This window comes from Oryx dammah, unplaced genomic scaffold (genome assembly GCF_014754425.2).
Source record: "Oryx dammah isolate SB20612 unplaced genomic scaffold, SCBI_Odam_1.1 HiC_scaffold_6, whole genome shotgun sequence".
Taxonomy (NCBI): domain Eukaryota; kingdom Metazoa; phylum Chordata; class Mammalia; order Artiodactyla; family Bovidae; genus Oryx; species Oryx dammah.
The window spans coordinates 10,708,193-10,733,030 of record NW_024070190.1 but is presented as its reverse complement, the minus strand read 5'-3'; the positions used below and the strand labels follow the sequence as shown (position 1 = coordinate 10,733,030).

The following is a 24,838-nucleotide window of genomic DNA, read 5'->3' as shown; positions in this document are numbered from 1 at the left end:
CTTTTCAATTCTTCTAGCCTCCAGGAAAGGATAAAGTCCCTCAGCTTGTCACTTAAAGAAATCACTGCTAAGGTAAGTACCTTTCTATGCCCACTTCTAAAGAAGTTGCTGAAGTTTTCTTTCGGTATAATTTCATGTTACAGATCACCTGGGCTCTGGACAAAAAATAAACTTGGCAAAACCATTCTACAGGCTAAGTGATGGGCCAGCCCACGAGCCAGGGCCAAGGGCTGCCCCTCTGGTGGATGTTCTGACTGTGGTCCCCAGGCACTGATGGACTTGGTCTTCGGGGAAAGAAGCATGATTACAGCTGTGCAGAATCAAATGTCTTTGCTTAAAAAGCCTTCTAGGATGGGTGTAATCTGACAAGTTGAATACATTCCCTTCCTGAAGGGCTGGGTTCAGGTTTTTCACAAACAGATGGAAATGGTACAGTAGGTGGTTGTTTTTTTTTTTTTTTAATAAGTTGACTTTGAAATCTTTTTGCCTATCTTACCTACCGTTTATACTTCATATCAGCACCTTGGTTTGCATAGAGATAGAGGACCCAACATTATTCCCTGGGAGCGCATAGTCAATTCACTTAAATAGTCAGTGTGCAATCAGTGAGGATAACCACAGTTTATGAAACAAAACCCTCCTCCACAGACATAGTTACTCCCCACCAAGTTATTGACGAACTATGAAGCAGGATCAATTACCCTCTAAATTATTATTAGAAGGGAGGCAGAGAGAGAACTAGGTCTGAATCATTAATGATTTGTGTTGGGTCTGGGAACCAGGGTGGTTATAAGATGGTTGAAATATGTAAAGGACAGGATTCTGAGCAGGGAGCAAAGCAGCCAAGAGTCTACCGGCCTGGAGGGAAGATCTTGTTCTCTGTCCCCAGGGAGGAGAGCAGGAAGACCCGTGGAGGGTTTGTAGACCCCAGCAGAGCCAAGACAATGGATGTATTCTTGGCAAAAAATGTCCACAGTGGCTCTGGTCCTTTTCTTGGTTTTTGTGTCTAGTTCACTTTTGAAAAAAAATTTATATGATTTTGCTAAAAACTGCACAACAGCAGTTTGATGGGCAGTTCTGCCCCACATTGAAAGAGAGCTTCCTGTGAGACTGAGCCTTGGACCCCAGAACGCTTGAAGTCCAGCTGCCCTGCCTTCCTAAAGAACCACCGCAGAGCGCTCACCCACAGCAGAAGGGCAGGATGAGACTCAGGCGGCCGTGTGGGGACCTGAATCCACGTGCAGAACTTGGGAAAGGGCTTTATTTCAGGCTCCCAGGCTGAGTGTGGCTGACGCCTTGTCTCCTGCCCAAGTGGGTCAAGGACACTTGCTTGGTTTACCAGTTCTGTTATAGGAAGCAAGAGTGGATGCTAGACACCACACCTGGGTTTCTGCTATCAGTGACGGTGATGTCCCCATTGACATTCCTGTCCCACGCACTTCTGTGACCTCCACTGGAGCCACTGGGGGGGTGAGGTGGGGCCAAAGCTTCCTGGAGGGGGAGGTGGTAGAAGTACCTCTTGTACTTCCTACTAGAAATTATGCCATTTATAAGTACATCCTAATTTCTGTGTAGAATTAAAACGTGAAAGGACTCTTGGGTTTGGGTTTATTGAGCATCAGATAAACATACATACTGTGTGTGTAACACGAATGAGTCTGGATCCCAACAGGGAGGATGTTGGTGTGCCTAATCTGTAACACAGATGGTGTTTGTACGTGTGTGTTTTCTATGACGTCTTATATCATGTACACACACATGTACACATGTGCGCACAACACTGGGATTCGTTTGTCATCTCCAGCTGCTATGATTTGCCCAAATGCCAAAAGCCTTTTGCTTTGTTTGTATCTTTTCTCTAAAACATTCACACAAAAAATTGCAATTCCCTTGCTTTTCCATAAAATTAACAAATGCATGCCTACGATTTTAAAATGTACGTGGAAAAGCTCCATTTGATAATGAGTTCCTTAGGGTCTAAGTTTATTTGGAAATAAAAACAGAGATGCAGGTTTTCTGGGGCACGCATGCCTGCAGGCATGTGTGTTTGTGTATATAGGTGGGTGTGTACATGTGCACATACATGAATGTGTGTGTGTATGAGGGCCATATATTAGTCTATAGAGAATTAAAACTGCTCAGTCGCACACAACAACTTTCTGTCTACTCTGAACTTGATTGACTGGTGACCTTGAAGTGAAAGTCACAGCTTGGCCCAGCCTTCTTTCTTCAGTGTATTAGACACAATAATCTGATATTCTTTCAACTCCTTCTTCAAAGAGAGCTGGCACCTGCCTTCCACTCACTACATTTTTTGACTCTTATGGGTTACCCAAACCAAAGGTAATTAGGGGATAAAGGAGATGGAAGAAAGTGTTGGAAATAAATGGGGTATCCGGAGGTTGGTAGATATTAGATTACATTCAGCAGTGCTGGAAAGAATGTACATTGCAATTTAATAAGAAGATTTAGAGGTTGTTTTATATTAATAGTGACAGCTCGCTCAATAAAAGAGAAACTGACCCAATTGTGGTTAAGAGAGACTGTGAGCTAAAATCAGAAACACTGGACATACCCGGATGAGGTGCAACAATAATGACCGGGGTGATGGAGTGGACAGAAATGTCCTGGGACCTCTGGTGACACGCTTTTGACCAAGGGGAGGGGATGTTCCTGTCATCAGCATGGGGCCCATGAGACTGCTTGGGCGGATGTCACAGCAACTTCCTTTAACTTCTGGTCCCGCCATTGGGACGAATCTCAGGGCCATTGAGAGGGTGTCTCCAAATTGATGGCTTTGGACAGTGGTTGCTCAGCTCTGCTGGTGCGAGCTTTGGGGTAGAAGCCTCTACACTGTCCCTTCATCCAGAGATTTTTATGAAGAGATTTATAAAAAGAGTTTTATAAAGCGATTTGAGAGATTACAGCTGCCTAATGGAAAGGAACTTGCTGAAGGGTATGGTGGCAAAGGTGTACTATTTTAGACAGGGTGGGTGAGGTCTGTGTTGATTTTAGAAAGAATCTCCGTTGAAGTCTGAGGTCAGCAAAGCACTTCAAGGTGATAATGTCTAGCAGGAGCTGGAAACTTCTGGGGAGATTAAATTTTATATTTTCTCTGGGCTCTGTGAAGCCACCTGGGTTTTTATTTCTTGAATGGAATGTTGGGTTTTTGGTGAGGAAAGAAGGGTGCTTCTCAGTAGCATCCTCTGTGGATCCCGCAGATGTCTTCACATATGTATTCATTGTTATTCAACTGTGCTCTCTGCTTTCGCTGAACTGGAGGTTTTTATCGGTAGTTCATTAATCTCAGTATAGGTAGCAATTGAACACAAGGTTTTTGCTCTAAATAAAAGACGCAAAATGTCATGTTTTAGCTTCAAACAAATAGAAAATAGCCTAAGGCATCTGGAAAAACAAACTGAGATTTAAGATTTTTGCTATTTTTTAAAGATCAAGAAAGATGTAGGAAGTGAAATGCTAAAACCTGCAAACTTTCCTGAGATCTACTTGTCTATTTTTCAAATCTGGCTTCCCAGCAAGTATTTACCCTCAAGTTTTATTAGACAGCGTCCACTAGGAACTCTCTGCCCTTGATCGCAACATCTGTGCACCGTTATTTCCTGCTTACTATGTGCCAGACACAGAATGAAATCCCCACTCCCATAGCGTGTGTCCTCCCCAGAGAGGTAAGAGAAAAATAAAGGACAATACAGCAGTGTGTCAGCTGGAGAGGGTGTTATAGACAGACAACCTGCAGGGGCAGGCGGAAGGGGAGGAAGGGCTGAGGGGTGCTTTTATGTTCTGTGGGTGATCCACACGGCCCTTCCTCCCAAGGCAAACCCTGTGGGCTGTGCCACCAGGGAGCCACTCAGAGGAGGATGCCAGCATGCAGAGGCCCTGGGGAGGGAGCAGGGAGAGGGCTCGAGTTACTTACTTGTGGTTGTGTCCACTTGTGCGAGCTCATCTCAGTTTCTTCCCTCCCTCTTCCCTGCTCCCTCCCTCCTCCTTCCTCCCTCCCTGCTCTTTCCCTCCTCCCTCCCTTCTCCCTGCTCTCTTCCTCCTCCCTCTCTCCTCCCTGCTCTCTTTTTCTCCCTCCTCCCTCTCTCCTCCCTGCTCTCTTTCTTCTCCCTCCTCCCTCCCTGTTCTCTCCCTCCCCTCCCTCCCTCCTCCCTCCTCCCTCCCTGCTCTCTTGCTCCTCTCCCTCCCTCTTTCATCTCCCTCCTCCCTCTCTCCTCCCTCCCTCCTCCCTCCCTCCTCCCTGCTCTCATCCTCTTCCCTCTCTCCTCCCTGTTCTCTCCCTCCTCCCTCCGTGCTCTCTCCCTCCTCTCTCTCCTCTCTCTCCTCCCTCTCCTCCCTCCTCTCTTCCCTCCCTCCTCCCTCCTCTCTTCCTCCTCCCTCCTTCCCTCCCTCTGTCTCTTCTTCCTTCGATCCTTCCTTCCTTTATGTGTTGCTTCTTTTTTAAGAAATTACCTGCGGTTATTCTGTATCGCCCCTTTACCACTTATAAACCCAGGAATCTGGCTGGTGCTCTGTTGCCCTCTAATCTTTACCTGAGTAAATGATGATTCATGGCTGTCTCTCTCCTTCTAGGTGTGTATGAGTGAAAGACTCTGCAGTGCCCTGAGAAAGAAGGTTAATGATATTGAAACCCAACTGCCAGCACTGTTTGAAGCCAAAATGCTTGCCATCTCAGGTACCTGGGACAGAGGGGACATGGAGACAGTTGGAGTGAGTGATGACAAACGCCACACCCCTTGCTCATCCTGGATTGACATGCCACCTGTGCCTGAACATTGTATAGCATTCTACCTGTCACTCGACAACTCAGAGCCTTCCCAGGGAGTCTCACTGAAACTCATGGAATGGATGGGCAGCGTGGCTTCTTTATAAGGGATGGGTTGTTATTTTTTACTTGCTAAGTCGGGTCCAATTCTTGTGACCCCATAGACTGTAGCCGGCAGGCTCCTCTGTACATGGGATTTTCCAGGCAAGAATACTGGAGTGGATTACCATGTCTCTCTTCAGAGGATCTTCCCGACTCAGGGATTGAACCTGCATCTCCTGCACTGCAGGCGGAGTTTTCACCACTGAGCCACCAGGGTACTCCTCTAAGGGGTGCATCAGTTCAGGTCAGTCGCTCAGTCGTGTCCGACTCTTTGCGACCCCATGAATCGCAGCACGCCAGGCCTCCCTGTCCATCACCAACTCCTGGAGTTCACTCAGACTCACGTCCATTGAGTCAGTGATGCCATCCAGCCATCTCATCCTCGTCGTCCCCTTCTCCTTCTGCCCCCAATCCCTCCCAGCATCAGAGTCTTTCCCAATGAGTCAACTCTTCTCATGAGGTGACCAAAGTACTGGAGTTTCAGCTTTAGCATCATTCCTTCCAAAGAAATCCCAGGGTTGATCTCCTTCACAATGGACTGGTTGGATCTCCTTGCAGTCCAAAGGACTCTCAAGAGTCTTCTCCAACACCACAGTTCAAAAGCATCAGTTCTTTGGTGCTCAGCCTTCTTCACAGTCCAACTCTCACATCCATACATGACCACTGGAAAAACCATAGCCTTGACTAGACAGACCTTAGTCGGCAAAGTAATGTCTCTGCTTTTGAATATGATATCTAGGTTGGTCATAAGTTTTCTTCTAAGGAGTAAGCGTCTTTTAATTTCATGGCTGCAGTCACCATCTGCAATGATTTTGGAGCCCCCCAAAATAAAGTCTGACACTGTTTCCACTGTTTCCCCATCTATTTCCCGTGAAGTGATGGGACTAGATGCCATGATCTTCATTTTCTGAGTGTTGAGCTTTAAGCCAACTTTTTCACTCTCCTCTTTCACTTTCATCAAGAGGCCTTTTAGTTCCTCTTCACTTTCTGCCATAGGGTGGTGTCATCTGCATATCTGAGGTGATTGATATTTCTCCCGGCAATCTTGATTGCAGCTTGTGTTTCTTCCAGTCCAGCGTTTCTCATGATGTACTCTGCATAGAAGTTAAATAAGCAGGGTGACAATATACAGCCTTGATGTACACCTTTTCCTATTTGGAACCAGTCTGTTGTTCCATGTCCAGTTCTAATTGTTGCTTCCTGGCCTGCATACAGATTTCTCAAGAGGCAGGTCAGGTGGTCTGGTATTCCCATCTCTCTCAGAATTTTCCGCAGTTTCTTGTGATCCACACAGTCAAAGGCTTTGGCATAGTCAATAAAGCAGAAATAGATGTTTTTCTGGAACTCTCTTGCTTTTTCCATGATCCAGCAGATGTTGGCAATTTGATCTCTGGTTCCTCTGCCTTTTCTAAAACCAGCTTGAACATCAGGAACTTCACGGTTCACATATTGTTGAAGCCTGGCTTGGAGAATTTTGAGTATTACTTTACTAGCATGTGAGATGAGTGCAATTGTGCGATAGTTTGAGCATTCTTTGGCATTGCCTTTCTTTGGGATTAGGATGAAAACTGCCCTTTTCCAGTCCTGTGGGCACTGCCCAGTTTTCCAAATTTGCTGGCATATTGAGTGCAGCACTTTCACAGCATCATCTTTCAGGATTTGAAAGAGCTCAACTGGAATTCCATCACCTCCACAAGGTTTGTTCGTAGTGATGCTTTCTAAGGCCCACTTGACTTCACATTCCAGGATGTCTGGCTCTAGGTGAGTGATCACACTATTATGATTATCCGGGTTGTGAAGATCTTTTTTGTACAGTTCTTCTGTGTATTCTTGCCACCTCTTCTTAATATCTTCTGCTTCTGTTAGGTCCAGACCATTTCTGTCCTTTATCGAGCCCATCTTTGCATGAAATGTTCCCTTGGTATCTCTAACTTTCTTGAAGAGATCTCTAGTCTTTCCCATTCTGTTGTTTTCCTCTATTTCTTTGCATCAATCGCTGAGGAAGGCTTTCTTATCTCTTCTTGCTATTCTTTGGAACTCTGCATTCAGATGCTTATATCTTATAAGACTCTTAAAAATGCAGGAGCACACATTATATAAAATAGCTGTTTGTGTAGTTTGCATTTCCAGTTTCTGTTCAAGAGTTTAGAGATGAGATGTACTCTAGATGCCATGTAATTCTAGCCAGGGTTTCTACAGATGTATGTATCTGGAGATGCTTAGTGAGGGTGTGATCAACCGCTTCCTATGGGGGAAAGAGTGGTATCAGGAGACAAACTAATGTACTCAGAGTAACAACCTAGTCATAGATAAGAGATTTCTGGAGGATTTTCAGTGGATCATTATCCTTCCTTAATCTGGTAGTTATAAAGGGATACACTTTTCCCTTAATCAGTAGGCTGAAAAGACGAGTGTCTGAAAATAGGATCTTACTCTATCATTTGAATAGTCCTTAAAGAAAAGATTTATTTATTTATTGGCTCTGGTAGGTCTTTGTTGCTGAGCATGGGCTTTCTCTAGAGGCGCTGTGCAGTTTTCTCGTTGCGGTGGCTTCTTGTTGTGGACCATGGGCTGGGTAGTTGTAGCCCACAGGCTTAGTTGCCCCGAGGCATGTGGAATCTTCCTGGACAAGGGATTAAACTGGTGTTCCCTGCATTCTTAACCACTGGACCACCAAGGAAGCCCCTGAACACTGCTTTTGAGCATTCCTCTGCATTTGTTATTATTTCTCCACATCAGCCCTAACAGGTAGGAGGGAGAAACACTGTGATCCCCAGGAACAAAGGGAGAGGGTGAGGCCCTGGAATGTGTCCTGCGGTTCAGGTAACCCCATTAACGGCATGGTGCTAGATCAGGGCTAGTGTCCAGGTGTGACGTATGGATTTTTAACCCAGTTATGCAATGACAGCCTGTTTTATAAGTTGAATGAATCCGTAGCGCGTCAACTCCAGAAGAATCATAAAAATTTCATGAAAAGGTATAATAATTACACGTATGGGTTTTAAATGGCATTTTAAGAAGGAATACAATAATTGGCAGCTTCTGCTCTTCAGATCATTAAACAACTAATGTTGGCAGCTAACGAGCAATTTGGTGCCTGGCGCAGTCACGCGTATTATTTACAGCCCATAGAACACGCGGGCGCGCGTGTGGGGCTCGGCTCTCAACAGCTTCACATTCCATTTCCTTCGAATTATGGCCCCATTTGCTAAGACGGAAAAAGATTGAATACAGTCTTGCTTCTGAATGAGGGTTTTTGCCTTTCTTGATCAATGTGTCTTTCTCAGGAATGCAGGTGGATGTGTCTCTATTAAGCCCAGGGAAGGAGATGCATCATTTGGGCAGCAGAGAAACCCTCTCTCAAATGTGAATTATCTCCTGTTTAGGATCCAGGGAAAATTCTTAAGATGGTACCTTGCACAGAGGGCCTGAGTTTTCTATGTAGTTTTTTGATCAGCTGAGAAATTGGTGAGAACTGATTGGATGAGGGATTCCCCGAGTTAACTGGGGTGGGAACACACTCCCCACATCCTGTTTCCTGGACACTCTTGAGCCCCTTGGTGAACAGCCCTTTGAGTCCATGGACCGCCCTGTGGGGTGGATTGGTGGCAGATGATCCTTATCAGCTTCTGTAGTGGTGTTGGTTTAGTCACTAAGTCCCACTCTTTGCAACGCTGTGGACTGTAGCCCACCATGCTCCTCTGTCCATGGGATTTTCCCGGCAAGAATACTGGTGCGGATTGACATTTCTTCCAGCGATCTTCCTGACCCAGGGATCAAACCCACGTCTCTTATATCTCCTGTGCTGGTGGGCAGATTCTTTACCGCTGAGCCACCAGGGAAGCTCCTTAACTTCTGTACGTGATGCAGTTTCCATTTCCTTTTGAGCTGTGCTCCACAGCAGGGAGGGTCAAGGAGGAAGAGGTACTCTCTTTAGGATTCTGGCAGGTCTGTTTTTGTATAGTCAGAATAGCAGTCTCTCACTCTGTTAGACAAAAGCACAAACATCTCCAAGAGAGGCCTTTCTCTACTTTAGGATCTCTGTGAGGATGCTAGGACAATGCTCAGAGGTTCTTAGAAGCCCTACTGAATGAGAGGACCTTATGGGATACCCTTAGGTTCTTAGGGGGCCTTTTGTCTGTCTGAAAGCTTCTAGATCTCCCATCCTGGTTTTGATCAACGGACTGAGGATATCCTCTTGATTTAGGAATCATCTGCTCTCTGCAGAGAGGGGGAATAATAAAAATACATTGGTTAGGTACCATGCCAGCCTGAAATCCTCCTTGTTTTGTGTGTGTGTGTGTGCTTGCTTAGTCACTCGGTTGTGTCCCACTCTTTGCAACCCCAAGACTGTAGCCCGCCAAGTTCCTCTATCCATGGGACTTCCTAGGCAAGAATACTGGAGTGGGTTGTCATTTCCTCCTTCAGGGGATCTTCCTGACCCAGGGATCGAACCTGTGTCTCCTGTATTGGCAGGCAGATCCTTTACCACTGTGTGATTTGGAGGGAAATAGAAACATTCTTAGAAATAAAATTTGTTTTTCTAGGTAAATACAAAATATTTGCTTCTCTCTAAAAAGTTCATGGTTTTGATCAGTGGCTGGGGGATCTGATAGACTCAGTAAAGATTTTTCAAAGATGATGTTTATCCAAGGTGGAACTAGAGACCTGCCAAATGAGAAGAAGGAAAGGGTATTGTTGAAACCTTCATAGCAAGGGTGTCAGCCACCATCACTTATGCTGTGGCAGAAGCTCCAAGGCAGACAGAGAAGTGGGAAAGCTTTGCAGTGGAAAAAAAAAAGGAGGTTCCAGTGAGGATTGGAAGCTGTTGGCCTTGGGGAAGCTAGGGGTGAGGTAACTAGAGCACCCAGTGTGATTGCTTTGGGGAGCATATTTGGTTTTCTCTGATTGGTCCTAAGCTGGAAGCAGGGACAAAGGTTAGGGAAGCTGTTATTAATCAAGTGCTGGCTATTTAGGGCCGGTTGTTACAGAAGCTGTTGTTTAGCTTTGTGGGCTGTGGATAGAGAAAGCGTCTGCCTGCCTACAAGTCTGCCTTACAGCTGGCTGGCCTCCTCTGCTGGTTGCTGTGCACAGGGCTGTGTTTCCTTGGTGCATTGCTGCAGGCTGGGATTCTGTTCTAACATGATCTGGCCACTGTCTATCTGTATACTTTATCTCTCTCCAGGCAGCTCATTTTCTCAAGCGAGTTGAAGCAGTCAATAAAATCCTGTGTTACAGCATTCTGTTCGCGGCATCTCCTCTGTGCAATGTGGCCATTTCCAAAATGTTTGATGTGCAGAACCACTCATGGAACTTGGCTCACTGAAGATGTTTTTCAGTGTCTCATGAAATCATGGTGGCTGGAAGAAAGAAACAAAACCAGCAGAAAATAGCAGATTCTAGCTGAAGGAGCTACCACGGATAGGGGGATGGGTGCAGTTGGCTGGTGCTTGATTGTGGCCTTGACGTTGCTGAGGGCGGTGCCTCAAAAAATCTGGTGTCACACCAGAGAAGAGATGCAGGATTCTATTAGTTAGGGGTTTATGTTCAACACTGGCTTTATTTCTTTTTCCCTAGTCAAGTATAGCTCAAATTTGGGTAGGTAGAAGAGGATGGGAAGACAGAGAAGCCTGGCGTGCTGCAGTCCATGGGGTCACAAAGAGTTGGACACAATTGAGTGACTGAACTGAACTGACCTGAAGAGGATAATTTTAGGAGAATCATCACAAATGGAAACACATTTGGCCCAACGAGTACCATGCGTGTACACATCCCCGTGAGCAGACGTCATTGTGAGGCCTGGGCACTGACCGAGTGAAACAGCCCCTCTGAGCACAGGATTCAACTCGCCTTCTTGAGGTTCCCTCCCTTTATGAATGATTTGTGGCCATGTGTTTACCAAGTCCCTTACTGAACTGTAGTTGGTAGAATGAGCACCTACCGTGAGGTTGGAAGAACCAAGTTCAGGTTCAGTAATCTAATGTAACATCTTCAAATTCCAAAGCTTTGTGACATTGGGAGAGTCACTCTCTGGGTCTCCGTTTCTTCAAATAGAAAGCAGAGACAACGATTACAAGAGCCCCTTCCTGGATTTTGGGGAAGACTGAAAGAGAAGGCGATGGCACCCCACTCCAGTACTCTTGCCTGGAAAATCCCATGGATGGAGGAGCCTGGTAGGCTGCAGTCCATGGGGTCGCTAAGAGTCAGACACGACTGAGCAACTTCCCTTTCACTTTTCACTTTCATGCACTGGAGAAGGAAATGGCAACCCACTCCAGTGTTCTTGCCTGGAGAATCCCAGGGAAGGCGGAGCCTGGTGGGTTGCTGTCTATGGGGTCACACAGAGTCGGACACAACTGAAGTGACTTAGCAAAAGGAGAAATTTATCTATGAGCTCTGTAATCTATGAAACTCAAGTAGACCTCAGAAAGTGACTTACAGATATCATGAAGCAGAGAAGAGTAAATATTTGAATTCAGGGACACTCAGGATGTAGTTAGAGAGACCAGAATGGATGACATCAGTTTCAGCTTTGGCATACCCCTAGAAGTTTTTAGTTGTGTTATTTGTAGAATAAAATATTTTGACAGGTGCTTTAAAAAAAACCTACTTGAAGGCCTATGTGCGGTTCCCTTGCTGCAGAGCAGGGCATGTGTGCAACTTGATGCCAAAGCGTATATGCACCCTTAAGAGTCCAGGCTTTCCCCATGGCTCAGTGGTAAAAGAATCCACCTGCAGTGCAGGAGACGCAGGCGATCCAGGTTTGATCCCTGGGTTGGGAAAGTCCCTTGGAGGAGAGCATGGCAACCCCTTCCAGTATCCTTGCCTGGAGAATCCTATGGACAGAGGAGCCTGGTGGGCTACAGTCCATGGGGTTGCAAAGTCAAACACAGCTTAAGTGACTGAGCACACAGCACACAGATTCCCCTTGGCTTTAGGGAAGGCCCATCAGGGTGATGGAGACTGGGGTCACTGGGTCGCTGATGGAACTTCTTTCAAGGATCAGCATTTCTTTTTTTCAATTTTCATCTAAACACTCTGGCCAGTTTCAGCAATCAGGGAGGGCTGCCTCAAGCCAGATTCACCTCCTGGGCTTGGATCTGAAGCCAAAGTGCCTGTGAAATATTAACCGAGGGCACTGTCACTCTTTCTCATGGCATGGGTTTTGATATTGACTGTCTCTTTGGGAATTCACACTCTTTCTGTGTATATAAAACTTTCATATCACTCTGCATTTTCCCAAGCCATACCCCTTCACATCAAGGAAGGTTCCTAATTAGTGATTGCTCTCACGTTTTATTGAGGCCTTGGTCTCTAGAGCTGGTGATGAGTTGCATGAGGGCCTGATGATGTATTTCCATGACCCCTTCCGTACTGGCACTCACTCCGTCTCTGTAGTCTCTTCCTGTTTGTTTTGAGAGGTCTTGTCTCTGAACTATTCTCGGGAAGAAGTTGCACGCTTGGCACCTTTTGCCTGAAGTCTCTGGGGCCTAGTTGGTGCTTACCCCACATTTTATTAACTCTGTAGCCTTGAGAATATGGCCCCACAGGATGAGAGTGAGGGTGAGGGTTAGGTCTGGGGTATTGGTGGGAGCTCCCTCAGCCCAGGCTGAGAAGGGAACCTGAAGGTACCACATGTGCTGGGATTGTGTTGTTTGTTGGCAACCACACCTCTGGGGCAGGTCCTTTGACTTCTTTGGGGCCCTTCGTGGGGGGTTTCACCAGCGGCGGCCCTCACTGGTCATTTTTCAGATAGAAGTCATGGATCCAGAAAAGTTTTAATTGTGTTTCCATTTACAACTCAAAGCTTGTGGAGTCCAGCCTGCTCTCCTTATCAGGACTTTGGTTTTCCTAGTATATTCAAAAGCAGAGACATTACTTTGATGACTAAGATCCATCTAGTTAAGGCTATGGTTTTTCCTGTGGTCATGTATGGATGTGAGAGTTGGACTGTGAAGAAGGCTGAGTGCCAAAGAATTGATGCTTTTGAACTGTGGTGTTGGAGAAGACTCTTGAGGGTCCCTTGGACTGCAAGGAGATCCAACCAGTCCATTCTAAAGGAGATCAGCCCTGGGATTTCTTTGGAAGGAATGATGCTAAAGCTGAAACTCCAATACTTTGGCCACCTCATGCGAAGAGTTGACTCATTGGAAAAGACTCTGATGCTGGGAGGGATTGGGGGCAGGAGGAGAAGGGGACGACTGAGGATGAGATGGCTGGATGGCATCACTGACTCGATGGATGTGTGTCTGAATGAACTCTGGGAGTTGGTGATGGACAGAGAGGCCTGGTGTGCTGCGATTCATGGGGTCACAAAGAGTCAGACACAACTGAGTGACTGAACTGAACTAAACTGAAGTGGTCTGAACCCACTGGCTTGACTTTTGGGGCTTCCACCGACTTCTTGGCTGCTCTAGGCTCCACCTCAGTCACACCTCCTGCCAAAGATGAGGCTGTTTGCTTAACCAGGTTCCCATTTCTTCTTTGGAAACCTTACATTCTTTCCTGGAGAACCTGCCTCCATCTCCCTTTCTGGAATTATCTCCTTTCCAAGAACCCTTCTAGTGAATATTTGCATATATATATATATATTTTAACCATACGTCTTATCCCCCCCTCCACCTCCTTTTTTTTTTTTTTGATATGGACCATTTTTAAAGTCTTTATTGGATTTGTTACAATATTGCTTCTTCTTTTTTTTTGTTTTGTTTTGTTTTGGTTTTTAATGTTTTGGTTTTTCAGCCATGAGGCATGTGGGATCTTAACTTCCCACCAGGGATTGAACCCACACCGCCTGCACTGGAAGGTGAAGCTTCAACCACTGGACCACCAGAGAAGTCCCCAATTTATCCCCTTTATTCAAGATAATTTCCTGGAGAGCAGGGACTGTGCCTGTTCCTTTCTGTATATGCCCACACAGTGATAGACAATAAATAGTCTCAAAAGATATTTATCTAGTCATGGAATTGGAAACTGGATTTCAGTAACAGAAATGATATTTTTTGGGTATTCAGAATGCCCTGGAGAAGGCAATGGCAACCCACTGCAGCACTCTTGCCTGGAAACTCCCATGGACTGAGGAGCCTGGTGGGCTGCAGTCCATGGGGTTGCTAAGAGCCCGATAGGACTGAGCAACTTCACTTTCACTTTTCACTTTCACGCACTGGAGAAGGAAATGGCAACCCACTCCAGTGTTCTTGCCTTGAGAATCCCAGGGACGGGGAAGCCTGGTGGGCTGCTGTCTGTGGGGTCGCACAGAGTCGGACGTGACTGAAGCAACTTAGCAACAGCAGCAGAATGCCCTAATGTGGAAAAAAATTTTTGTAACCTTTTCCATATTTATATAATATTGAAATCTGCCTATTAAATAATCAAAATGAAGAAATAAATAGCACAGTCTATTATTCTGGAGACTTCTGGAGTTGTATTTGAGTTGGAAACTTGCTCTGCATTTTACTGCAATGGAACCTTCAGCAAGATATTTAATTCTCTAGATTTCACTTTTCTCCACTGTAAAGCAGAGATATCAACATGTATTTTAGTGAACATAAAATGAGCCATTATTTTATATAGTACTAAGAAAGAAAAATTGCTGTCAATTAAACAATGATGCAATGCTTTCTGTGGCTTAGACTTTTTATTTTATACTTATTGAAATAGCTCTTTCAGATGTACTTAAGCTTTTGGAAAGTCACATATCACTCTTTTAAAAGAAAAATATAAGGGCATAAATTGGTTAAGGTTTTTCTAAAATGTTTCATATTCAGACTGAGTGTCCTGATACACAGTTTGACTCAAGTCAAGACTCCTGTTTCTCCACACGTTATCATCCTCTGCATCAGTGAGGCTACTGGTGATGTAACTTTTTTCCTCCAAGAGTGAACTATTTTCTATAGGATTTTCTGCCAAGCTGCTTACACCATTCTTCAAGTTTTAAATGCTGGTGCTTTCCTGATCTTACAAGTCTATGTCAACAGTTAGGACTCAAATGGTCCTTGCTGTGAGAGGTGGACCATAAAGAAGGCCGAGCGCCAAATAATTGGTGCTTTTGAACTGTGGTGCTGGAGAAGAGTCTTGAGAAGCCCTTGGACTGCAAGGCAATCAAACTAGTCAATCCTAAAGGAAATCAACCCTGAGTATTCACCGGAAGGGCTAAAGCTGAAGCTTCAATATTTTGGTTACTTTACGCTAAGAGCTGATTCATTGGAAAAGACCCTGATTCTGGGAAAGATTGAGGGCAGGAGGAGAGGGGATGGCAGAGAATGAGATGGTTAGATAGTATCAAAACTCAGTGAATGTTAATTTGAGCAAACTCCATGAGATAGTGGAGCACAGAGGAGCCTGGCTGCTGTCAATTGGGTTGCAAAGAGTCAGACACAACTGAGTGACTGAGCACATCGAACCCTGTAGGGTACCCTCTTTCGTGTCTTTTTTGATCTACTTCCGTGTCACTGCATGTATGAAGAGTTCGTGCCTGTTTCTTGGAGAGTGGCCTTCCCATGTGTAGATGTATCTCTTTTTCTGCGTTCTCCAGTTGATGGATGTTTTGGTTGTCTTCAGTTTGGGGCTGTGAGTAAAGCGACTGGGAAGATCCGAGTCCAGAATTTTTGCTTTTGTGTTTCATTTCTCTTGGGTAAATACCCAGCAGCGGAATTGTTGGATCACAGGACAGGTGTATGTTAAGGTTCTAAGAAGCTGGCAGAACCTTTCTCAAGGTGGTTGTACATTTCAATCTCCACCATGTGGGATAGTCCCAGCAGCACGTTGTCCTTGTTAACCGGTTTCAGTCCAGTTAATCTGAGCCACCTGATTGGTTTTGCAGTGGAATCTCCACAGCTTTAATGTGCATTTTTCTGGCAACGCTTTTTCATATGCCTCTTGGCCGTGTGTATATCTTTGTAATGTGTCTGTGGCATCATTTGTCCACTTTCCAGTCAGGTTATTTGTGATTTAATTATTGAGTTGCAGGACTCAAGTCCTTCCTCAGATATATGTATTGTAAATATTTTCTCCCTGTCTGTGGCTTGCCTATGCATCTTCTTAATGGTATTTTTTGAGAAGTAGAGGTTTTTAATTTTGATGAAGTCCATTTATCCATTTTTTCTTTTATAATTAATATTTTCTGTGTCCTTTATAAAACTTTCGCTGACTCCAAAGTTAGATAAATATTCTTCTATATCTTCTAGAAGCTTTACAGGTTTCACTTCTTCATTTAGGTTTGTGGTCCATCTCTAATTAAGTTCTGTGTATGGTTTGAGGTATGTATTAGGGTTACTGTTTTTCCCGGGTAGGTAGCTACTTGTTCCAGTCTTTCACTGAAAACATTCCTTTTTCCTCACTGACTTGCTTTGACACTTCGGTTGAAAATCACTTAACTCTGTGAGTGTGGGTGCACTTCTAGACTGTCTGTTCTGTTCCATAGCGCTGTTTGTCTGTCTCTATGCCAGTGCCTTACTGTCTGCATTTACTGTAACTTCAGTGTTAAGAAGAAGTCAAGTAGCAGATGTGCTCTAACTCTGTTCTACTTTTTAATGATTGTTTTGGTTTAGCATTTTCTTGTACATTTTAGAATAAGTTCTTCAATTTCTACAAAAGACTCATGTAAGGTTTTCATTGAAATTATATTGAATCAATAGATCGATTTGAGGAAAATGAAAATCATAACAAAATTCAGTTTTTATATATATTTATATGATGCCTTTCTAATTATTTAAGTCTTCCTTAGATCTCTCAGAAGCTTCAAAATGGTTTTCTGGGTAGAAGTTTTCTCGTGTTTCTTTAAATTTATCCCTAAGTATTTTGAGTTTTAAAATATATATAGTATTTTAAATTGTTTGCTGCTGGTATTTAGAAATACAGTTAATTTCCATGTATTGACCTGGATTCTTCCACCCCTGATAAATTCAATGTGCCATATATTTTGCTTAGAATTTTATAGAATTTCAGGTTTATTCTTGCAGTCATGTCTAATGCAGGTATTCAGTTCAGTTCAGTTGCTCAGTCGTGTCCGATTCTTTGTGACCCCATGAATCACAGCATGCAAGGCCTTGCTGTCCATCACCAACTCCTGGAGTTCACTCAGACTCATGTCCATCGAGTCAGTGATGCCATCCAGCCATCTCATCCTCTGTTGTCCCCTTCTCCTCCTGCCCCGAATCCCTCCCAGCATCAAAGTCTTTTCCAATGAGTCAACTCTTCGCATGAGGTGACCAAAGTACTGGAGTTTCAGCTTTAGCATCATTCCTTACGAAGAAATCCCAGGGTTGATCTCCTTCAGAATGGACTGGTTGGATCTCCTTGTAGTCCAAGGGACTCTCAAGAGTCTTCTCCAACACCACAGTTCAAAAGCATCAATTCTTCAGCGCTTAGCCTTCTTCACAGTCCAACTCTCACATCCATACATGACCACTGGAAAAACCATAGCCTTGACTAGACAGACCTTAGTCAGCAAAGTAATGTCCCTGCTTTTGAATATGCTATCTAGGTTGGTCATAAGTTTTCTTCCAAGGAGTAAGCATCTTTTAATTTCATGGCTGCAGTCACCATCTGCAGTGATTTTGGAGCCCCCCCAAAATAAAGTCTGACACTGTTTCCACTGTTTCCCCATCTATTTCCCATGAAGTGGTGGGACCGGATGCCATGATCTTCATTTTCTGAATGTTGAGCTTTAAGCCAACTTTTTCACTCTCCACTTTCACTTTCATCAAGGGGCTTTTTAGTTCCTCTTCACTTTCTGCCATAAGGGTGGTGTCATCTGCATATCTGAGGTTATTGATATTAGCACAATCATATTCTGTAAGAAGTTTGCCCTGAAATTCCATATGCTAATTATTTTGCTCCAGGTCATACAGTTCGAGTTACCAGGGGAATATGGTTTGAATTTCAGTCTAGTTTGACTCCAAGGCCCAATCCCTTTCCACCCTTCTGTAATATTTTACCTCTTTGACATTTGGATGTTTGAATGGAGTGAAACCATGTAGCTTCCCTGGGTTTCTCTGGGACATTTTTGTGTCATTGTGTTTCAGAAGGACATGAATTAATCAATGGAACCTCTGAAACAAAATACCATGAGACAAGGTGGGAAAGTGACTAGACGTTTCTCTGGTTTAAGAAGGACTGTCAGTGTGCTTCCCAATTCCTCCACAGAGGCGGTTCATGCAGCAGCAGCCCACCAGAATCCCCAGTCCCTGGGATTCTCCAGGCAAGAACACTGGAGTGGGTTGCCATTTTCTTCACACAGCTGCAAATTCCAGTTTCCTTGCCTCACACGGTTGTTGTTATTGTTGAGTTGCTCAGTCATGCCCGACTCTTAGCGACCCCACGGACTGCAGCATGCCAGGCTTCCCTGTCTTTCACTGTGTCCTGGAATTTGCTCAAACGCGTGTCCATTGAATTGGTGATGCTATCTAACCATCTTATCCTCTGTCGCCCCCTCCCCTCTTGCCCTCAATCTTTCCCAGCATCAGGGTCTTTTCCAGTGAGTCAGTTCTTCACATCAGGTGGCCAAAGTATTGGAGCTTCAGCTTCAGCATCAGTCCCTCCAATGAGTATTCAGGGTTGATTTCCTTTAGGACTGACAGGTTTGATCTCCTTGCAGTCCACGGGACTCTCGCTGTTAGTACATGTTAGCTATGGCTGCGTCTTCTGTGTGTAGGGATGCTCTAATGCGTGTTTCCCCTCCTTTGCTCCCACAATGCGCTGCAGGAAACCATTTCTGTACAGCCAAGGAGCTCACAGAGGAGATCAGATCATTAACGCTGGAGAGGGAAGGGCTGGAGGGACTTCTCCACAAGCTGTTGGTACTGAGTTCCAGGAACGTCCAAAAGCTGGGCAGTGTGAAAGAAGATTACAGCAGACTCAGGCAAGAACTGGACCAGGGGAGAGCTGCCTATGGTAAGTGGTCACATGGTTGCCTGATGAAATATGTGTGCCATTATTGTACTGCTTCACATGCACCCTTCACTGTGAAGGCTGTCCTGGAGCCACACAGGATATTTTTGGTAGGAGCCCTAGAAAATAGGGCACAATTTCTTCAGCGTTTGTTTTGCTATCGATCTGATGCCTTTTCGTTTCCTGTCTTTCCTCCTCCTCTACTCTGTGTTTGCTAATGGCCTTGTGATTGCTTGAGGCAATCTCCCCCTTGGCACAGGTCTTGAGAATTTTCTGGTTGACAATTATCTCCCTTTTGTTCCTTGGCTCGGCCTTCTGGCTTGCACAGTCGTACGCGAAAGCAGGCTGGCTCTGGGAAAACCAAGGAAAGGCCATGGAGTGCCTCTTCTCTGTGGGCTTTTCTGAGAGCTGCCCACAAAGAAGAGGCATATGCAGAAGATGCTGCCTTGGCCAAAGTATCCACTTGTTGGAGGAGTTAAACTATTCTTGTGGTCTTTTCTTGTCTAGTTGTTAACAGTAAATGAGGTCACCTTGAAGTTTCACTCTGAGTGATAATTTCAGAAGATTGTGGTTTGGCCCAAATTAATAAAGTCAAACCTGTTTCTTAAAAAGTAGTAAAGAATTTCTGATGATTCAGTTTCAAACATACAGAATGAAATCATAGGGAGAAAATTTACAATACAATAGATGCTGAAACCCGTTTCTTCACCAGTAAAATGAGATGATAGATTATCCATCTTATAAGCTGGTTAAGTGATACAGATTAATTGCCTTAATTTATTAAGACCCTGAGATTGTCTGTGTGTGCATACACCTTTTCCCTTCCCTTGGGAACTAGAGGTTGTTGGAAGGCAAAGTTCATACATAGTAAATCATATTTCCTAAATAAATGTTTACTAGATAAATGAATGACATTCATACTAATAAAGAACTATATTTATAAAGTATACTTGTTTAAAAATTTCTAATGAGGTGGATGAAACTGGAGCCTATTACGCAGAGTGAAGTAAGCCAGAAAGAAAAACACCAGTACAGTATGCTAACACATATATATGGAATTTAGAAAGATGGTAATGATAACCCTTTATGTGAGACAGCAAAAGAAACACAGATGTGTAGAGCGGAATTTTGGACTCTGAGGGAGAGGGAGAGGGTGAGATGATTTGAGAGAATGGCATTGAAACATGTATACTATCATGTAAGAAACGAATCACCAGTCCAGGTTCAATGTAGGATACAGGATGCTTGGGACTGGTGCACTGGGATAGCCCAGAGAGATGATATGCGGAGGGAGGTGGGAGGGGGGTTCAGGATTGGGAACTCATGTATACCCGTGGCTGATTCATGTCAATGTATGGCAAAACCAATACAGTATTGTAAAGCAAAATAAAGTAAAAATAAACATTTTAAAAAAAAATGAAAAAATAAAAAGAAACAAGAATGAAGGTATTAGGTAGCCAGATTTGAAATAGGTTCACCCTGGGGGCTCACACAGTAAAGATTCCACCTGCGATGCAGGAGACCTGAGTTTGATCCCTGGGTTGGGATGATCCCTGTGGAGGAGGGAATGGCTACCTACTCCAACATTTTTGCCTGGAGAATTCCCTGGACAGAGGGGCCTCATTGGCTATAGTCCATGGGGTTGCAGAATCAGATGTGACTGAGTGACTAACACTTTTAACACACTTATTTGAAAATACTCCACAGATTAAAGTAAATGAAGATTAGTATTTAACACCAAACAAGTATGAAATCAGCTGGAAGAAATAGGTGTGTCGTTTCACTGCTAATGCGTTTTGTTTTAGAGGCTTACTAAATTTTGCAGAGAGAGACTCCTTTGTGGTCACACTGTCAGCCATTATTGTGTCTTCTCAGCCGTGGACACCTCTAAGTTGGCCTTATCTTTTTTTCACTTTTGCAGGTCAGAGCTTTGTGTTTTGCCAAATATGTAAACTAGACACTGTGCATTTGAGCCTTAGTATATAACTATAGTCCCGAGAAATGACAACATGTTCCTCCAAGATGTAATGCTGCAGTTTATTATGTTATTGTAGGTCTAATTTTGTAGTTAAATTTTGCTATAAATTTTTATAAATTTGTTTTACATTTTTAAAAATATAAACAAGGAAAACTATGAGATGTCTTATGTTACCATCATAAGACTTTTGGCGCAAAACAGGAAATTTATGTCTCAGAGAAAAGATGAAAACAAATTTGGACAAATTTAGTTCAGCAATATTTTCTTTTTAAAAAACTTTATTGAGGTATAGTTGACTTACAGTGTTGTGTTAATTTCTGTTATACAGCAAAGTGACTCATATATATATATGTACATTTTTTCATATTCCTTTCCATTATGGTTGTCACAGGATATTGAATATAGTTCTCTGTGCTATACAGTAGGATCTTTTTATCTATCCTGTACATAATAGGATGCAGCCATATTTTCATTTGAACAGTTAAGCTCTTGAAAGCCATTAATATCTCTTTTTTTAAGGAAAAAAAAAGCTGTGCGGCACTTTTTGAATTTCATCATTGTCACTTGACTTAAGTATTTTCAAAATGATGAATAAAACATAAACAAATGGAATGAGAGATTGTTACCGTGGATGATTCTAAATTGCAGATGGCTCATTACTGTGAAGGCATTCTTTATGTTTTACACTTGGATTTTGCTGGATCAGCTACCCTTCCCCTGTGCGTTGTGTGTGTGTGTGCGCGCGCACACTCAGTTGTATTCGGCTCTTTGAGACCCTGTGGACTGTAGCCACCAGGCTCCTCCTCCTCTGGGATTTTCCAGGCAAGAATACTGCAGCGGGTTGCATTTCCTCCTCCAGGGTGTCTTCCCGACCCAGGGACAGAGCCTGCATCTTCCGCAGCCCCTGCTTTGGCGGGTGGATTCTTTACCACTGAGCCACCTGGGTAGCCCTTCCTCGTGCTTTACAGGCTAAAGCTAAGTTTTAAGCAATCTGAGCTGACTTGGCGTTAGGCGAACCAAATTAATAATCTTGGATTGGTGAGAGTGTAAGAGACAAAGAAATAAATTCTTAGTAAAGTGAAGCTTTTATCCATTGATATGATATTAAACTAGACCAATGTCCATATTCTTTGTTGGGTTTGAGAGTTAAAAATCTGGAGTGAACTCTGTGGTCAAGTTTCAATGTAGAGCAAATACAAAGAAGTAATGTGCTTCTGCATATTGCTGAGATGGTTGGATTGCATCACCGACTGAATGGACGTGAGTTTGAGCAGACTCCGGGAGCTGGTGACGGACAGGGCAGCCTGATGTACCGTAGTCCGTGAGGTCGCAAAGAGCTGGACGCGACTGAGCGACTGAACCGACTAACTAATGTGCTGCGGCGGGTATTACCATGAGCTGACTCTTTTTAATCTTAGATAAAACATCTTAAAATAAGACTATTAAAAAATGAGCAATGTGTAGTGTTCTTAAAAATGGATTTTTATTTATTTAAATTTTTTCTATATGCTATTCCCTATTTTATTTCTTTCTTATTAAAAAAAATTTTTTTTACAAGTGTGTTGGTTTCTGCCATATAACAATCAACCATAATTATACATGTATCTCCCCCCCCCCCACGCCTTTGAGCTTCCCTCCACTCTGTCCCTCCACCCCTGCAGGTCATCACAGAGTGCCGGGCTGGGCCCCCTGTGTTATGCAGCCACTTTCACCAGCTGTCTATTTCACACGTGACAGTGTGTACATATATCGGTGCTACTTTCTCCATTCTTCCCACGGTCTCCCTTCCCCACTCTGTCCACAAGACCATTCACTGCGTCTGCGTCTCTGTTCCTTCCTTGCAAATTGGCTCAGCAGTGCTAGTTTCCTAGATTCCACACGTCGAGCTGCCTGAAGCTCGCTCTTTTACGGCTGAGTGATATTCCACTGTGTATATGTGCCACATCTTTACCCATTCATCTGTCGAGGGACGTCTGGGTCGCTTCGTTTTCTGGCTGTCGTAAACAGTGCTGCAGTGAACATTGGGGGTATATGGGTCCTATGGAATTGTGGTTTCCTCAGGGTATATGCCCAGTAGTGGGGTTGCTGGGTCATATGGTAGCTCTATTCCTAGTTTTTTTAGAGAATCCCCATACTGTTCTCCATAATGGCTGTATCAGTTTACATTCCCACCAACAGTGGAGGAGGGTTCCCTTTTCTCCACATCCTCTCCAGCATTTATTGTTTGTAGAAATTGCTTTGCACTGTTGTGTTTTTTCTGCCCTACAGCGTGAATCAGCCATAAGTATACATGAATCTCCTCCCTCGTGAGCCTCACCCTGTCCCACCCACCCCCACCCTGCCCCTCGAGGTGTCACGGAGCCCTCAGCTGAGCTCCCTGTGCCGCACTGCGACTTCCCACGAGCTGCCGATTTTACACATGGTAGTGTATATATGGAGAAGGCAATGGCAACCCACTGCCGTACTCCTGCCTGGAAAACGCCATGGACGGAGGAGCCGGGTAGGCTTCAGTCCATGGGGTTGCAAAGAGTCAGACACGACTGAAGTGACTTAACAGCAGTGTATACATGTCAGTGCTCCTCTCTTAATTCATCCTGCCCTCTCCTGCCTCTACTGTGTCCACATGTCCGTTCCCTATGTCTGCGTCTCCATTCCTGCCCTGCGAATAGGGTCATCAGTACCACTTTTCTAGATTCCACGCGTGTGTGCATGCTAGTGGTCACGACAGTCAGGGACCCAGGCTCTGTGATGTCGGCTCTAGGTAGGCTGACCCAGCCATGTGTGTGTCCACATCCAGTCGGGGCTCTGTGTCTATCGCAAGAAGGGGAGATCTGCAGTCTTAGAGAATAATTAACAATCTCTGTCCTTCAGAGGGTTCTCAGTGATGGGAAGAGTGTATGTAATGGCGCATCGCAGATGAACTTGATTTGCTAAATCACTTACAATGTCATTACATCTCGTGTCTCTGGTTCAACTGTGAGCCCACTGAGGTGCAAGCACGGTCTTTAGGTTTCATTTTTGTTGTTGGCAGTATCCACCATGATGTCATTAAAAACAGTAAATAGGCCATAAATATTTGTTCACTTACTGGGGCCAGATGCTGACAAGAAACATTAGTCCTTCCTTCCCTTATTTTGACTCACAGACCCAGACCTTGGATCTTCTTCTTTTTTTTTTTTTTCAAATGTTTAAAATTCATCTCCCAGTCTAATTAAGGCAGTGATAAAGTTTGCTAGTTTTTCATGGAAGATGCTTGAGTTGTCCAAGTTGGATGTACAGATTAGGGTGGCAGCAGATGGAACAATGTGATGAGAAGGACTGAAATAGGCCAAAGTACTTGGGGGCAGAGAGACAGAAATCATTATGAATCTATTGACTTTTGACTCAGTGACACAGAGTCTGTTTAAAGAGGGGAGGAATACCCCGGGTGTTTATACCCCATCAGTGGTTCTTAAGACTTCAGGAGAACGCATATGAAGTCTGAGCAGTTTTAGGGGCAGTAAATAGATTAAATCTATCTTTCAACCTTTGAATACTTGTGGAAATTAACTATAGACCTTTAATTACTGTGGATTTCAGTGTTTTCTTTTTTTAAGGGAGGGTGGTATGAAAAAGAATCAGTAACATTTTTAAGTTTGCTACGTCTGTTTTTCAGAAAAAAAGACAACCCTGGGATTTACAGAACCGTGTTTCCCTCTCTTGTGTATAAGTTGGTAATCTGTATTGTCCTTTATTAATATTGTTGATTTCATACTTCGATATAAAGGAAGCAGACATCAAGGGGAGAGATTTAATCACAGAATAATCAGGGCCAGAATTTTAAATAGGACATCATTAGCATGGTAATGAATTTTCCCACTTTATGCCAGCTGCCCGAGTAGAAAAGATACTGCAGATGTAACTCAAAAATCCGGTGGCGCCTGTGGCCCAGTGAGCTGTCAGGAATCCACGTAGGATCTGTGAAATGCATAAAAGAATTCTCAGTGCGGGTGTCAAATGGTGTTTTTTTTTTTTCTGGGAGTGATGGCTGGCTGTGTCCAGACTAAACTCATCTGTTTGCCTTTCAGTGAGTATGGAGGAAGAGG

At 44.1% G+C, this 24,838-nt stretch overlaps 1 protein-coding gene across 1 annotated transcript in view; it reads left to right on the top strand.

Annotated features, from left to right (window-relative positions):
• Positions 1–24,838, top strand: part of DISC1 (DISC1 scaffold protein) — a 332,069-nt gene that overhangs the window by 99,664 nt on the left and 207,567 nt on the right. The window contains exons 6-8 of the mRNA XM_040242744.1: positions 18–72; positions 4,591–4,693; positions 18,590–18,778. Of these exons, the coding sequence (XP_040098678.1) occupies positions 18–72; positions 4,591–4,693; positions 18,590–18,778 (347 nt within the window). The remainder of the gene's footprint in view (positions 1–17; positions 73–4,590; positions 4,694–18,589; positions 18,779–24,838) is intronic.